General features: G+C 47.2%; 1 protein-coding gene across 5 annotated transcripts in view; it reads right to left on the reverse strand.

The window, feature by feature from the left end:
* Camta (Calmodulin-binding transcription activator) overlaps window positions 1-17,716 on the reverse strand; it is a 528,965-nt gene that overhangs the window by 323,036 nt on the left and 188,213 nt on the right. For 4 of the 5 annotated variants that reach the window (XM_075684811.1, XM_075684810.1, XM_075684809.1 and 1 more), the window contains exon 3: window positions 14,211-14,354. The exons of the other annotated variant lie outside the window; for it this stretch is intronic. In XM_075684811.1, coding sequence (XP_075540926.1) covers window positions 14,211-14,354 — 144 coding nt within the window. The remainder of the gene's footprint in view (window positions 1-14,210; window positions 14,355-17,716) is intronic. 5 annotated transcript variants of the gene reach the window in all.

Raw genomic sequence — 17,716 nt, forward strand, 5'->3', positions numbered from 1 at the left:
ACTGGACAGTCGGGAACAAAGCAGGGGGAGCCTCGGCACCAGGCTCCGGCGGCTGCCATCGTTGCCTGCCTTCATTATGACATCGCGAGCCAGGGGCGCGGCGATGCGGACATCTATCACGGCCGTCCGACATCGTGTCGTTTGTCATCGGCCCTAATGATGACAGTCAGTAAGGGGAGGCCGAAAAAGAAAAGCGATAAGAGAGAGAAAGAAACGCACGTAAATGCGGGCACACACGGCCTTTTGAATCGGACTTCTTAAAATTTCAGAAGGGCTCCGCTTCTAGTTCTGCTGGCGCGGTTCCGCTTCTAGTTCTGCTTGCGCGGAATGATACGCCGCTGACGTAACTTATCTTGACTTTTTTTTTACGTTCAACAATTCCTAGAAGAAATATGGACGTGTAAAACGATGAGTAGCATGTCCCAAAAAAGCACTAGTCCTTTCATGCGCAGATTTATGTCCGCGGTATAGTTCGCGGCAAGCCAGGGTACTGAAATTCATAAAATATTTCAGCTAGCCGCAGCTTCAGTTTTAGATCACTACGGGAAAGTTCAAGCGCGCGTTTTATCATTTTCAGTTTCACGACGAATAGGTGTAATTTGAAAGCATAGTGCTACCAGCAGTGTATTACGCTACTGTTCTTTTGACAACAACAGACCATGAAACTTCGATCGACACCTCGAGCCTGTATGACCAGAAAAAAAAATATAAACTTGCACTGACGTATTTATCGCCAATCCGAATGATTCAGTCGCTAGAAACCGCTCGGCTTCTTATAGTTTCTGGTATGTTTGCTTCAAGTGAGATTAATGAAAAATTGAAGAAAGAAGAGAAGCCTTCGTGGTTCCCATGAAAGCACCATTGACTTATTCTTTCTCTCCTGCCTACGAACGACTGGGCGTAACGTTTGCTGCAAGTGGCATGCTACGGCACTTTCTCGTTGAGAAGGGACGATTTAAAGCATTACGAACTGCAGTGGCTCAGTGGCTATACGTTCTACTGCTGAGAACGTGAGTTGGTGGGCTCGATTCCTGTGAGGGCCGCCCGCAATTTCAATGGAGGCAAGACAAACACACACACAAAAAAAAAGGCGCTCGTGTATTTAAATATAGGGTGCGAGTTGATAAAAATTATTCCGGAGACGTCCACTGCGGCGAGCCTGATAACCCAATGTGCCCTCTCGTGACGATGCATCCCAAAATTACTATTTTTTTTTCTATTTTCATTCGAGGATGGCTGCCTTACGGAGTAAAAAAAACTAGAAAAACAAAAGAATGATAAATATGAATGCAATCCTGCATGGTGCCGGAAGTTCGTAAGGCTCTGTAATTAGCGCCATCTTGATTACGCCTGATGAAGTCGGTATTCCGGTCGCTGCGGAGGTCAGCCCAAGGGCTCGCGGATATGTATGGTACTCGGGCAAGTCCACAGCAGTTGATGCAGATCCGTGTCTTGTGCCAGGATTGCACAGTTTGGCCAGGTGGCGCGACTCATCACGTTATCACCTACGGCTTTTCCTACATCCATTCATAGTGACAATGAGATAGTAAGATGAAAGAACGGAGAAACATGGCCGAAATATGAGCGAGCACGTAATTATGACTGATGAGACCTTCCTTCGTATCGCAATTTCGGCTGCTGCGATTAATAGAAAAGACACCCCGGAAGTAAAAAAAAAAAGAACAGGGGGGTCACCCACGAAAGATAATTTACGCATTAACCTGCACTAAAAATCTGCGGCTGCCGTTGCCTCGGGAGCTGACACAGGTAGGCACGTACCTGAGCTGCTGCTCCAGAAAGAGGCACGAGATCACCATGATCGATGACAACACGCAGGGCGAAGCAGGACTAGTGATTGAATGTTAGCGCTTACGCGATCATTGCTCGGTCGGACGTGCTGTGATAATGCGATGATTTATTTTGATGAAACCAGAAAACGTTGGCAACTATTGAGGTTCTGGTTTCTCCACAAGCAATAAAGTATTCAATGATCGAATGATGATAACACGAAGTCATCGGAAACCGAGTTAAGCCCACTATTAGAAGATAAATAAATAAATAAATAAATAAATAAATAAAATCATGTTAAGTGGTAACGCACAGTTATATATGGTCACATTACCACGTTTGTTGACGAATGTTATCCGGGCTCCGCCACACCACGAAATTCGGCATATATGTACCGAAACAAAAGACAAACGAAAACATCCCGTAGCCATCAATCACCCTCCCCTGTGGCTCAGGCGCTATGGCGGTCCGTTTCGGAGCCGGTGGTCATGGGTTCGATTCCGGATAGACAGGAACGGTATGAACAAGCGTTCGCACGTGCAAGGTTTTGTATGGGCTTAATAAACCCCAGAACGCCTAAATTAATCCCCAGGTCTCCATTACGGTCTCTACCATAGCAGCCGCGTTGCTTTGGGCCATTTTTACATTAATATCGCAAGGAGGACGGCAACACAATAGAAAACGACAGTACAAGAGCTAACGTCAAAATTTTACAGAGCAGCTATTAGAACGTTCCCAGTTGTAGCGTAGGCACCCCTCGGCGTAACCTCGCTTGCGCCACTGCTCGCGCGTTCGTCGTAGTCTTGTTCCATAGCTGGCTCCGTGTCTGCTAATCATACCAGCGTTCCCATACTACCCCTCTATCTGCGAAGGCGCTGACGGCACTGGCCCACTCACTGCCAGTCGGTGCGGTGATCTCGGTCCCAAATTCATTGCCTCAATGTATCGCGAAATGAAAAAAAAAGAACGTATTCAGCTGCGGTTAAATTTCGCATTATGGAATATCGTAATCATGGGATATTCTTTTTTCTTTAGTTTTAGTTAGCCCTTGTCTTCTTGCATTCTCTTGAGTCGTCGTCTTACTTGCGATATTAAAGCAAACATGTTTACGTACAACTCACCCAAATTTCGGTTCTTGGAAGCGTTGGGACAGACAGCAATCAATCTATCGTCTATGAAATTCCTTAGACGAGCTAGTAGTGTAATTTAGCGACGGACCGTATTATGCGCAATAAACTGATTCGTGCGCCTGCAGACAATACGCGAGTAGAATGACATCTTTGATAAATGTGTAGGAGCGGATAACGATGCCGATTACTCTTTGTTGAAGACGAAGTACGACTCTCGTCCCAGTTCGCAGTGCTTTCTTTATAAGGCGGCTGAAGGTAAGCGTCTCAACGAGCCGCTCCGCTCATTGAAAGGTAACATTCGCGCGCCAGTGGAAGAAGGCGTCGCCATTCATTCGCGACGTTAAAAATAACCACCGCCACGTGATGACGCGTGAAACCGTTTCGAGTCATGCAGGATAATTAAACGAGCTTTATCCGGCATGCAGCGCAGTGTACGTTGAACTTATCTAACGCTTTCTCCGCGTGACGCGGATCCGCGTAGCGCAATCTTCAGCTGCAAGGCGATTCCCAAAAAAATGTTTTTTCTCCTCGGCTTTTAAAAGAAAATATATTTAGCACCGATTGGTGGCACGCGTACGGGCCAAACGTTAGCAAAACGTGTTCTGCGCTAGCCGAGTGGACAAAACGCGAAGCTCGGAGGCAGTCAGACTGTGCTGGGGTGGACAGAGAGACATAGGGGAAGCGTCAGTAGGCCGAGCGCTACCACGTGTGTCTCTGCATACCTTACTCTGTCCTTGTCTTCCAAGCGGTCCCCAGTATAATATAAATTCCCAACTCGCCCAAGAAGCATCCCTATTGGAGTGAAGGGCGTCACAAACATGATAATCTAAAATACTTTATAACTCCTTTATGTTCTTGGTTACCGTTCAAACGCAGAAAAGTGCCTCGATATTTATTGTCCTGCTTAACGTTAGGCGCTGGCATATTATTTCAGCCCTGCTTCACTGCATCGCATGAGCCAGGACGAAAATATCATGCAAAATGTGTAACAATCTGCAGTGCTAGGACGCACTTTCAATTGCCAGTTTCAACGAGGACGTCAACTAAGAAAATTGTATTACAAGAAAAAAGAAAGAGAAACAAGGTAACAATGCTTATCACGACAGGAATAAAAAAAAAAACTTGCCTGCAGCTTTTCAAACACGCGTGTTTCCAACCGATTGTGTATCCTCTGAGGAAACTCAGAGAAATGAAACAAACCAACCAACCAACAAACAAACAAACAAAGCGTTGAAGGTATACGGCGTCCCGTCGATGGCTTGCCTTATCATCGCAGGCTTGCTCCAGGAAGTCCCGTTTGAGATCGATACTTCTCGTGACGAGCGCGAACCCCAATCGACCTCAATTAGGGCAGCAACTAGCTCCCGAAAAAAAAAAAAGGGAGATCGACAAACATCAAACACATCCCCAAGCATAGCATTCAAACACGCGGCACCTCCGCCCAGCCAGTTTCCGTGTCAACAGCACATCGGGAGCACTCCAAACGCCCTTGGTCGCGTGACTCCGCCACCCTTTTTCCGTGGCAGGAGAGTCATGCTCGAAAAACACACTACCCGCATTCTTTCCCCATGCCACCGCCACCGCCGCTACCTTCTAACCCGGGCACTCAAAAAAAAAAAGAAAAAAAAAGAACTATAACGTTCCCGTATTCTCTTCCACAAGGATGCCATCATAGGTGCAGCTGCGCAAAGAGAGAGAGAGAGAGAGAAGCCGCATCCCGATAACCGGGTCCTTTCAGCCGAGCTTAATGGAGCGAGGCACGATTCCCGCGGTACGAGCCAGACGCGGCCTGCCGCCGCTGGGTCCTGGCACCATGTCGCGCGAACGAACGTTGTGTCTACCCTCACGACGAGCGCGGCAAACTCGTGGCGTCGCCTCGCAACGACTTGTGCTTCCCCCTCCCACAGCCACCTCTCCCTCTCTTCCGTTTCCACCCTCCGGTCCTTCGACACTTCCACCACCTTTCCCTTCCCTGTCGCGTTCCGTGTCGCATAAGCGAAAGGGAGAGCGACTTCCGATAAGGCGCATAAAAGGGGAGACGCATTCTGCGACCGAGCGTGTGTATACAATGCCACGAGCGCTTCCGAGCGCACTACAGCGCGTGTGAATAGACAGCGGCGTGTGACGGAGAAGGAAGCGGTGTCCAGTCGCTTTCAAAGCTGAAGCAATCTAGCATCGGGAGAGAGAGAACAAAAATGACGCGGGAAGATAAAAGAACGAAGCTACGCTTGTTTCAGCGCTCGCACGCATTCAATGGCATGCACGCATGCAGCGCGGCTTCGAACAAAGAGCAAACGAAAAAGAAATAAACTGGGCCAAGCGCGGTTTCTCTGCCGTCGATCTCTCGCTCACTCGCGAGGCTCCGCCTGTCGGCCCGAATGTGTACGCGAAGCCAGCGGTTCCCGCCATTCCTTTACGCCCGGCGGAGCGTGAGAGAGAAAGGCGAGTTCATTACAGACTCGCCAGTGATTACGTTCGGTAACGGCTTCAAAAGCGGGGGACTCTAACAGATTATGCGGACAAAGAGGTGAAAGCTGTACACGAGAAATACAAGGCGGGGGTGAGGTGAGGGCTGCTCGTTAACATTGCAGCAGTTAAGCAGCTGTTCAACACGAAACCAAACGAAATGGAGAACGAAAAAAAAAAGCTGATCGATCCGGAGACATTCAGTGCTGTGATATGACTGAGACTAACGATTCATGCTAGCTTAGTTATTACACCTGCAAATGTGATGGCCCGGAATATTCTACTCCAGTGGGCAATGCTCAGTGAAATGAGCAAACAGCATAGCACAAAAAAAAAGAAGTACAGCAGCCCCACTGAACGCTATACTAACCCGGGAGAATAAGGCGAAATTGTGAGTAGGCAATAGGGGTGCTTTAGGGCCGCATATGTTCGTTATATACGGAACGCGTTGTCACGGCCCGCATGGAAATTTCAACAGCCACGACGTCTCAATACGCAATATCCCAGCTTTTGTTATAGCTGTAACTTCTATCACCGCGGCTCCACCAAGGAAATCACGGTGTGGAGAAAGTGTGCCGGTTGTCTGAAAAAATTGGAGGACGCTTAAGCTTCGCCTTTAAGAGTGGAACGCGATAACATTCAAAGATCCCTGACTGCTTCTCACGCTTGCCGGCAACTGCAGCATATATAAGCGTAATGTGTGCCGGTTATTTGAAAAACTTGGAGGACGCTTAAGCTTCGCCTTTAAGAATGGAACGCGATAACATTCAATGACTGCTACTCACGCTTCCAGGCAACTGCAACGTATGTAAGCGTAAAGTGTGCCGGTTATCTGAAAAAAATAGAGGACGCTTAAGCTTCGCCTTTAAGAGTGGAACGCGATAAAATTCAAAGATCCCTGACTGATTCTTACGCTTCCCGGCAACTGCAGCGTATGTAAGCGTAATGTTTATCGGGAAACGCTGGCGGCGAACGTTATGCATGAAGGCGGGCTTTCTGGTAAAAACACGGCCTCTTGCGTGGACCGCGATACGGCGGAGGCGAGCGCTATCTGGAGGTGTTGCAAAGAACCGGGTGCGCCGCCTCATGGCCTCCAAGACATTCGCGCGCAGGCACGCACAAATGGCAGACGCCGTGGCCGGTCTTTGAATTGGTAAAAACGCTGGAAAAGAGGTTCGCTAGAGTTTTCGCGAAACAAAATTACGTTTACTCGTATATTCAAATTATAATCCGACGCTATCATGTCCGTAGGTTACGTGTAAGTCGTACTTTACGATTCTCCACCTATTTTAGCTTGAGAAATTCAATCAGTTCAGTAATTTCCTTGCGCCACATGAAGGGGCTGGGCATGGGTGGCTAGAAAATTATTTTGCCGACACGACACCCGACACTAGGCGCGGGACGCCGTACCTGATTTCCTGCGATCCGGGGGCCCTTAGCGCTGTCGCGTTAAATATTGGCAATGACGTTTCGAAATATCTCCTCAGATATTTCACGATATTTCTTCGGCGAATTCATAACTCCGTTCACGTTTATTTATCTTCTCTTTAGAATGGCTTCAGCTTTAAAGAGAACACACACGCACATAAAGAACATAACATTGCACTTGGTGAAACTAGTGTAAAGCAACAAAAGTAATAAAATATAAATATTAACCGCCGTTCCACTGCTGCGAAGAGGGGTGCAAGCGAAGCTCGGGATGCGTGTATCTTCGTTGTCGTAACGCCTCGGCTTCGCGCTCCCTCACGGCGAGGTCGGCACGTCGACTACGAGCCCTTTCTCGAGCGAGTTCCCGGAGGCGTTCATCAAACGCCGCCTGTTCTCCGGCCGAACGCACAACGCGCGGCCCACTCCCGCTGCCGTTCCTTCAATACAGCCTGCTCTTCGGCAGAACGAACCAAACGCGGCCTCCCCATCTGACTGCCGGGCCTGAACTGGCGGAAAACGGCGGACACAAGGCGAGCGAACACGCGATCACACACTTTCTCTCTTCCGGCGGGAGGGGATACCTGTGATTGGCTCGCGCCTTGCGCCGCGTCTACTTCATGCATATAAAACCCCGCTTTATAGGGCGCGTATGATGAACCGGCAGTGTGCAGTTGTGTACGCTCTGTAATATACCTTCAGTTTTCTTTCGCATGTAATAAAGAAAAAAATATCGAGAGTGGCTGAATTGGTTAGCGTACTGGTCTCGCAACCCGAAGGTCGCTGGTTCGAATCAGCAGCTTGACAAGCAATATTGATTTTCGCGCCGCTTGGGCTTTTCTTTTGTACGGCAACACCAACGCCGACACGAGTGAAGCAATATAAGCTGCGCTTGAATAAAGAAAGGAAAAAGAACACAAGACCGGACACTGCGGGCGCTACGCTCACAACTGATTTTATTACAGTCACTTATAAGACCGGACGAAAACGCATAACACAACGCGCATGCGCACAGGTTTAAAAGGTAAAAGAAAAATAATTGACAAAAGAGCATATCACCTCCAAAACAAGCACACAGGAGTAGCGTTGACGCAATCCGTGCCTTTTTTTCCTAATATGAAAGGCTTCCAAAAGTCCGCGCGCAGTAGTTTATCTCCTTCTGTTCAGAATCATAGCGCCCGTGGTATCTGGTCTTGTGTTCTCTGCGTTGGTTTCATTCGCGCTAGAGCGGCTTCACCAAGAATCAACGAACCAGCCCCAACAACAATATTTATCTTAAGAACCTTGTAATCGGACAACATTGCAGAGCATGCCGCCACTCACGGAGCAATCCATTATACGTTAACTTTCATAACAAGATATCCAGGCACGTGACTGCGGCAGTAAAACGCGTTTTCAAACAGCCGCTTATGCTACCACCGCTGAACAACTGAAACTGCTACGCGTGATCGCAGCTTTCTTCTCCCAGTTCTGCGCATCGTAAGACAAATGAGACGCGTACGTCGCAGCGACGTCTCAAGCGCAACCATGTGGAAGCAGATAATCCTGTTTAAGTTTGAGCAGGCGTCGCGCCCAAGGCAGGGGCAGAGAGACGGCTAATAAAAAAATAAAGGACATTTCTAAGGCCGCAACTACAGGAAGCCAACCCAGATCAAACCCGATAAACGAAAGGGCTCGCGAGTATCGCCAGACGCCGGGCGCGAAAAGTGGACGGGCCAATCGCGCCAATGGAAGCTCGCCTCTTCCAGGCAACGGCCGCGCAAGAAGATCGAAAACGCGCTTCTCGGAATAGCGCGAACAAACGGAAACCACGTGCTACATCACGTGTCAGTGATTACAGAGTCAGGCGAACCGAATTGAATTCCCACAGTTTGGTGCATCGGGTGAGCGATCTCGTGAAAAAAAAAAAATAGAAGAAAAAAAGGAGAAAAAGGCTCCACATTAGGCTCTCGTCGCTTGTGCGGCTTTTTATGCAACTAGCGGGACGTGGTAGCACAAAAAAGAAAATGGATGGTGCATACAATTAGCGCGCTGTATGTAGTACACATACGTTCGCCTTACTCGTGTTGCGTTATTGCGCATACACCACGGTGGCTGCGACGTCCTGGTGTTGACCGAGACGTCGCGGGCTCGATCCCCGGCCGCCAAGACCACGCATCGACCAGAGCGAAATGCAAAAAATAATTTGTGCACATGTAATTAAGTAAGCAATTCAGGTGCGCGTAAAACAAACCCTTACAGTCGAAATTAATCCAGTTCTATACACAACAGGCTCCCTTATAACCCAATGCGCTGGGAAACTGCCCAATATAGTATTGCGTATATGGTCGTAGAATATGTGCATATGGCACAATCTGTACAGATAGACTGTCTGGAGCATTGCGTTTGCTCTTTTGAAGTATATGCCCTCCCTTTTATCCTTATTCCTCATCTCAAATTTCCTCCTTTTACCTCAAGTCATCTTTCTCGGGATGCAGACAAGCATTAGAATAGTTGGCCGCCATTGGTGAATCCAACCTCTCCCTTATTCAATTGATTGAATGTATATGTGTAAAAAAGGGCTGGTGCTTGGGTCACTTTTTTCAGAAGGCTCTAAAGAACCGGATTAGTCCACACCTCCTGGGTGGACGCCTGTTCCAAAGGCGAATTACCGGAGCGACCCGAGTGAGACGCTATAGCCGTAACGAAATTGCGGCGTAATCCGTATATATTGCCTTGCTAAACTCTCTTTCTCTCGTTAATGATAAACTGTTGCTAGGATTCAAAAGATGATCTAGGAGAGACAGAGGTTTTTCTCTGCCTTCATAATTTCTAAGTTGCGTGTGATCCTACACTAGTTATCCTTTTTACTGTTTTGTTCTTGTTGCGTGCGCGTTGTGCGGGAGAGAAAGAGAAAGATGAAGAACAAAGGAAAAAACGCAAAAAGTTGAACGCGAACAGAAAATCCGGTTTGCTGCCCTACAATGGCGGAAGGTGAAGTCGAACGAGGACGGGAAAAAAGAAGCGAAGACACAGGGAACAGGGAGCCCAGATACACGACCAGAGCTGGTCGCCATCACCGAACTCTGACCACAGCACACGATCACGTGCAGCACATTCAATACCAATTAAGGCTAAAGCCGTTTTTTACAGAATTGTTGCCCTTAAGAATTGTATAGCAGTGCCTTCGTCACCCTCTACTATAATGTATTTCCTCAACTGAAAAGAAAGAAAGACGCCGCAGAGCTAACGAACGCAGCACCAGGATAGTTCGCCGAGCATTCATACGATCGTTCACGCACGTTCTTGCGTTAGTTATACCATAAGCCCCGCGAATTTAAACGGTCAGCCGACCGCTACGTGACTGTCAAGAATGTTAATTTCCTTTTTCTTTCCGCACGGTAAATTGTCAGCGGAGCGTCTCGGGCTTCGTGCGGCAGCCGTTTGTGCCTCGTTCGCTGAAGCGAGGAGAATTTCTTGTGCCAACGCAATTACGCCGGAGCCCATTATTTTCTCTTTCCGGGAATCCCTTTTTGGACGACCTGAAGGAAATGGCAACGCGGCTACCAAACAGGAAGCACCGCCGCCGTCTCAATCTGTAAGGACGATGGCGCGATCGCGTGAATCCCGCCATTGGACTGAAGTTGTGGCCAATCTGTTTTCGTGGATTTGGTCGACTCCTATGGATGTGGCAACACGCGGAAAGAGGAGATAGATAGATAGATAGATAGATAGATAGATAGATAGATAGATAGATAGATAGATAGATAGATAGATAGATAGATAGATAGATAGATAGATAGATAGATAGATAGATAGATAGATAGATAGATAGATAGATAGATAGATAGATAGATAGATAGATAGATAGATAGATAGATAGATAGATAGATAGATAGATAGATAGATAGATAGATAGATAGATAGATAGATAGATAGATAGATAGATAGATAGATAGATAGATAGATAGATAGATAGATAGATAGATAGATAGATAGATAGATAGATAGATAGATAGATAGATAGATAGATAGATAGATAGATAGATAGATAGATAGATAGATAGATAGATAGATAGATAGATAGATAGATAGATAGATAGATAGATAGATAGATAGATAGATAGATAGATAGATAGATAGATAGATAGATAGATAGATAGATAGATAGATAGATAGATAGATAGATAGATAGATAGATAGATAGATAGATAGATAGATAGATAGATAGATAGATAGATAGATAGATAGATAGATAGATAGATAGATAGATAGATAGATAGATAGATAGATAGATAGATAGATAGATAGATAGATAGATAGATAGATAGATAGATAGATAGATAGATAGATAGATAGATAGATAGATAGATAGATAGATAGATAGATAGATAGATAGATAGATAGATAGATAGATAGATAGATAGATAGATAGATAGATAGATAGATAGATAGATAGATAGATAGATAGATAGATAGATAGATAGATAGATAGATAGATAGATAGATAGATAGATAGATAGATAGATAGATAGATAGATAGATAGATAGATAGATAGATAGATAGATAGATAGATAGATAGATAGATAGATAGATAGATAGATAGATAGATAGATTCAAAACACCTAATGTCAAAGAATGCTAATCGTATCAAGATTGGAGAAGAGTATCACCTTCTGTACTGTAACCTCCAATATATATGTGCAAGTTGTCGTCCCTTTATTGATAGAGCGATTCAATCGTTCTACGCGAAGAAATGAATGAGGAAGAAACTGAAGAACTAAGACGGCGGTCAAGGCTAGTGCAGCGCTTCAACATGCTTCGTTGGCTGTTGCAAGACATCTCATGAAGCCGTTGGTATGCCGAAAAGGCTGTCTCTTTCTTCCTTTCTTCTTTCTTTTACTTTCGTTCTTTCTTTCCATTAATCTTTCTCATTTTTTACGACAAGTGCGTTATCGTCTGTAATAGCTCAATTTCCGGAGCGTAAACGGCGTATGCAAACTTGGCAAGCTAAATGGTGGTGGGAAGCTAGGCTGGCGATTATATCCGCTCAGCCGTCGGGGATTGCGAGCGCTTCCGGTCCAGTGCGGAGAGGAGAGCCTTATGGGAAAGCACGACCAATAAAAGGTGGCTCAACGATCGACCAGCGCAGTGCACACGTTGGACCTGGCCAAGTTCGTGCGCCCCCCTTCACGCCCCCCCCTCCTACCCTTTCATTGCCTCTTTAACACGAGTAGAGACTTTTGTACCGGGGCAGAATTCCCAAAGCTTTTTTATTGTAAGCACTGTTAGTCATCAGCCGGCGCCCTTCGCTAGTAATACGTCTAACATCGGGGTTGGCTGGCACGTCGCCTTACGAAAGCTTTAACGTAAAAAAAGTCGTTTTTGTAAATATGGGCCTTCGGGCCGAATTTCACGTCGCTCGTCTCGTTATGACGTCGATCGCTGTTGTGAATTACGGGCACCCGAACACCGGTAAATCTGGAAGCACTTTCATACGTAAGAGAAGTTTCGCGAATGTCGGTCCTAAACTGGGGCCAAGTTGATATCACAAGAAATTTACTGCTGTCAGGAGTAGTGGCTCTCAAGCGATCACGTAATGATGCATCAATGATGAAGTGTCAGAGGCATGCATGGTTTCGCGATAACGTAGGCACTGTCACCAGAGATATTCGCCAAGGCATTCCGGGTAACACACCAGCGAAATGGAAAAATACCGCCTTACCTTTTATAGGTGTTAAAAAGCAAACGCAACATTACCGCTACAAACAAATACGCCAAACTTCCTCTCCCTCTAGGAAATAAGACAATTATAAACTGACGTCCCTCTCCGGTAAAACATCTTCACAGGGCCCTCGCGTAAACTTATAAATTGCGGTTCACTGTTAAAGGAGAAGCTACAAGGGACACCTCTCGCACTTAAGCTGCAAATGTCCGTTGAAACTACGTCAGTGCACTGCACGTGGGCACAGATATGCGCCACCAACCAACCGCTGCAAAGCCAGGCGATTCCACACTTGCAAAAAAGGGAAAAAATCGCACGGGCTTCACTTGCTCGTGTTTCCATTAACGGTGGACCGCGCACTGCACACGCGTGAACGAGCACGTCTGCGAGCGAGCGAGCGTGAAATCGCACGCAGCTCCAGTAAACAACATCGTCGTTATATCCACCGCCGATGCGGCGTCAGCGAATGAGCGAGCGCGTAGGCGAGTCACTGGCTCAATGAATCGCTAACCGAGGGCAGAATTAATGAGCTACCAGGGGGGCAATGAATAAGCGCGGAACTTAACCAGTAACACTCTATCGACAGCCCAAGGATCTGGCAGCGCGGATCAACGCGGAGACGCGACCGAGATCGATCCGCGGAGAACGGGTGGCAGTCGGTCGTGCATGCGCAGGCGAAAGTAGTTTATACATTGCAGCGAGAGCGCAGTCCTCGTGAGTTTTTATGGCTCAGGTGCATCAAGCGTCATGCATAATGTAGCTAGCATCAGCCACCAGCAGCAGCAGCAGCAGCAGCACCAGCAGCCGTCGCTTCGATTGGCGCGCTCGCAGCAGTGCACTCGTGCGCTGCTTACATGCACTCGGAAGTGGAGCTGCATGATTTAAAGACGTGCGTGGACGCCTTGCCGAAGGAGAGATGGAGGCACACATAGCAGCGTTGACGGATTCACGAAGATGAAAACAAGCGAGAGAGATGGAGGAATATGGAAAGCAGACGGCACCGAAAATGCCGGTGGCAAGGACGGTACGACTCCCTAAGAAGGAACAAAACCAAAAATAATATTACAAAGAAAGAAATGAAAACACGAGAAAGTGCGACGCGCCCTAAAAGATCTCGTAGATCAAAGCGGGGAGACGTTCGATAAAATGGCATTCCCGCGGTCGTCGTTTCGCATTTGCTTCGGCGGTACAGTATGTTGAGCCGCGTCATCCGCGAACGTATGCGGGACCAATTTTGTGCAGGAACGCGATAGATGCGGGAGGTGAACGCACGAAAAGCGGGTAAAAAAGTAAGCTAATCCATATCGAAGCGTTCTGAGAAACTTTCACCCTTCCGTGTTAGTGACTTGTTAGTGTTGCAGTTCCGTGTTAGTGCCGCAGATTGCTGATTACGAAACTGTAGCTCACAAGTTCGCCTTAGTTCAGTGAAGGACGAGTACTAAGTGCGCGAATAGGTTCGCACGCTTTGTTGACTTCGCACCACTTCGCCGCTTTAAATCACCCCCTCAGAACCTCTATACTGGCGATTCCAATTTCTTTCGTATACACACACACAAACCCACATCAACCTCCCCCTCCTCACACACACACACACACACAGCGTGAAGATTGTATAAAGGATGCTGGAGTGCTAGAAATGTGTAGCACGAAGCAAGCGCAAGATAGCATCCCAGTCGAGCTTTACGACAAATCTCACGTTTTACTCCGCCCGCGTTGGGAGAATATAGTGGCTGGTGAACTTGGCAGTGTCTGGTACCATTCAGGAAGGAATCTGTGTGCTCTTGCCTTCGAAGAGCCACATGGGAGCAATTCCGTGAGGTCACCGCTGTATCATACGCACCTGCGAGAAAAGAAAGGACAAGACGAAAGTAAGCAATAGTGTTCATCTACGAAAAAAAGTTCTTACGCTAAGGAACTATTCGTAAGGCCAAAAACCAGGCGATCGCGATGTCAGACGTATCATAACGAAAGGGACCACCAAAGAAGAGACGGCATCACTTACGGACGAAATGATTTGGGAACTTTCGAAGAAACATTATATCAAAGTTGCGTGTTGGGCGAATGGTTTAGCGAAATCGAAACATAACGATCGCAGAACAAGACTCAAGCCTTAATAGAAGAAACGGTCTTTCAGCTAAAGTTTAACACACTTAGGGGTGCAATTCTTTTCAGTCCGTCCTACCTCGATCAATCGCATGCGCTTCTATCTTATTGTGAACTGTTTCATCCTTGACATTACGACGAGTTAACGTTCGGTCGGCAAATCCGACAAACAAGTTCAACGTATATACGATGCAACGATATACGATGGACAAGCAGTGTTAGGCAAATATGGAAAGCTGAACGACTCGAAACAAAGTAGGTTATCCCGCAGAGTTAAGCAATATCTTTCGCTACACTGACTTAAGCAAAGGAACATTAAAAAACGGAGCTCCAATGTAATAAACGCGGTACGCAGAAATGTTACGTCTGCGGAAGAAGACCAATGAAGGGCCTCATCGCCAGTTTTCAAGCTTGAATTTAGCTCGGAGTTACGCGGGCTAAGAAGAGAAAAAAAAGAAGAATCGGCAGATACACTTAAGACTGCTTACGTGTGGGAATGCAAAAACATTTTACCGCTTGTAGACCTCGGAACGCCACGAAAGCGCTCATGTTATACACTCTTGACGTGCCTTCGTGACCCTCGCGCACGCACGCAAGGGGCTACACCTTTACACAGCCAGAACTGTGGAGCCATCCTAATGTCGGGGAAGCGTGCTAGTATAGCACCCCGGAGGTCTGGGCTAGATTCCCGCCCAGACCGAAATTTACCACTTTCTAATCTCAAAGTCATCAATTCAGTTTGTTTACTCCCTGAGATATTTCACGTCAATCCAACCATCTTTTAGACGTGTTTTTTACTCTTTGCGCCGTCGGCCGCTTCTGATGCCATCTTGGAGTCCCGCCGACTACGACGTATTTTCGCTCAGTGGCAACACATAATGCTTTCGCATTAAAAACGCCCCACCAGCGCGTAATGTAACAGCGTAATCAAGCTCGATTTGCCACCGAATGCAGGAACATACAAAGCGCACAGACAACTAAAGCGAGCCAAGCTAATGTTCTAGAAACCTCAATTAAACGCACGACTACACTGCGCAGAGTCAGACGGCGAAGCCCGGCAAAGACAATGCAAATGAAGGGCGCGCGAGAAATGAGAAGAGAAATTTAAAAAAAAAGAAATCGCGCGATAGGACCATAAATAGCGTGATCCGCGTGATGTGCTCGGCAACCGCGTTAGAAAGATAGATGACCCTTGCCTCCTTTAATTTCGTACGTCTCGCGAGAGCCGCCGCTTCAGCGCGCTGCGCCACGCGCGTGAGAGGTAACGACTTTCATTTCGGGTCGACACGTAAAGAAGCAGCCAAGAACAAATAGGGCCGACTGACTAGCGAGCGAGAGCAGGAGCTTTAAGGGAACACACAAACCGATCGAAAGACGTCAAGCGAGAACTCAAAGCGAACAATGATCAAGGGGAAGGAAGAAAAAAGAAAGGAAGAAGAACACGGTGCGCAACAAGAAGCAAGCGACGAAGAAGAAAAAGGAAATATAGAGAGAGCAGAAGCAAGAAGACACTTCAGAAACTAAGGCGACGGCGAAGCAATTTCGTTAAACCACGTCTTCCCTCCACGACACTGCCGCCCTTCTTTCAGACCTCTTCTTTCTCCTGTCTTGTGCGTGTTTTTTTTTCACCCCCTCAAATTTTTCTCGGGCAATTTTTTCTTCGCGAAGTTCGCCGCAACTCCTTTCTCTCTCTCTCTTTCTTTTTTTCTTCTCGTTTCGCTTAGGTCAACGTCTATCTATCGAGGAGGCGGCGCACGATTCCTTCGCCGGCAGTCGTTTAACTTTTAAGCAAACGCTCTTTACCAAGTCCGACGGGGCAGTACACGCAGTGCCTTCCAACACTGGCGAGTCCCACCCACCGCCGCCACGCGTTTCCCGAATTAGAAGGACTCACTCGTCGACCTAATCCCCGACGGCGTCAACTCAGCGAGCAGTCGAGGAAGAGAGAGAGACTGCGGGCCGCTGACAACCACTGCCGTTGAGGTTAGTGTGATAAAAAGGCGCGAGCGAGAGAATCGCACTGAATCACGTCGCTCTGTCCACGTCGTCGACGCTGACGCTGTCGACTCGCTAAAGCCGGTCCTGCAGTCACCCCCCCCCCCCCCCCTCTGTTTTCTATCTTTTCTTCGAAGAAAGGAAGGAGTGGTTTAAAGATGTGAGCCCCGATTCGATTAGGAGAAGGTCAGTAAATCGAAACAGGAAACGAATAAAAATAAAGAATGGAGAAACGAAGTGAAAGAAAGAGAAAAAAGAAAGAAGTTCACAAGGCAGGCCACGTCGAAATGTCGTGGAGTAATAAGGAAAAGAGGTAATTTGTTTTTTTATCTGGTTTTCGCGTGTGCCCACAGGTGCGGGGCCGTCCACTGTCACCGTTTCATTACCGTCGTTGTTAAGACAACGTATTGGGCGGTGTAATCGTGAAATCTTAATTTGACACTCTCGATGGAGGTGAGAAAAGGCCCGTACATGGAAAGCTACGACGGGATAAATTAAAAAATAAAGACACGCGATGTCCTCGCGATGCGCAGAGTGAAAGACGTAATTCTGTCTGAGAGAGGATTGACAGACATGCCAGCAAAGTAATAAGAGAAGCCAGTTGACTCACGGTGGTCAGTGATCGAAGTGCTGCGAACTGAAGGAAAGGAATGCTAGCGATGGTAGCACTAAAGCTGTAGATATTTCAATTTTTCGGCAAAACGCCATGCCGAAAGGATATTTCACGGCAGCTGAGAAAGGCACCGATGACACCATGCTAATGACGGCTGAAATGCGAAAGCGTTGAAGAGAGCAGAACCAAGAATAAATACGCGCCGACAGTCCTTCAACTCTGGTGTCTTGCTTGTGCCGTTCACGCTGTTCACCGTTTGTGAACTGTCACGGCTCGAAGCCTCGCTTCAATCTAAAGGCCTGCGTAATAGACTGTGACAACGCTTCATGCTGCAAAGTTACCCTTTCATTGTAAGCCCGCTTTAATTTCACTAAGCAATTCTTTTGTGGTTTTCTTGATGAACCAATATCTCCTCCTACGGTGCGTGCTAGTGAAGCAGAACTGCCCCCCGTTAATTATCTTGCCTTTCTTTATCCCCTGTTCACATTTCC

Source organism: Dermacentor variabilis, chromosome 3 (assembly GCF_050947875.1).
Source record: "Dermacentor variabilis isolate Ectoservices chromosome 3, ASM5094787v1, whole genome shotgun sequence".
Taxonomy (NCBI): domain Eukaryota; kingdom Metazoa; phylum Arthropoda; class Arachnida; order Ixodida; family Ixodidae; genus Dermacentor; species Dermacentor variabilis.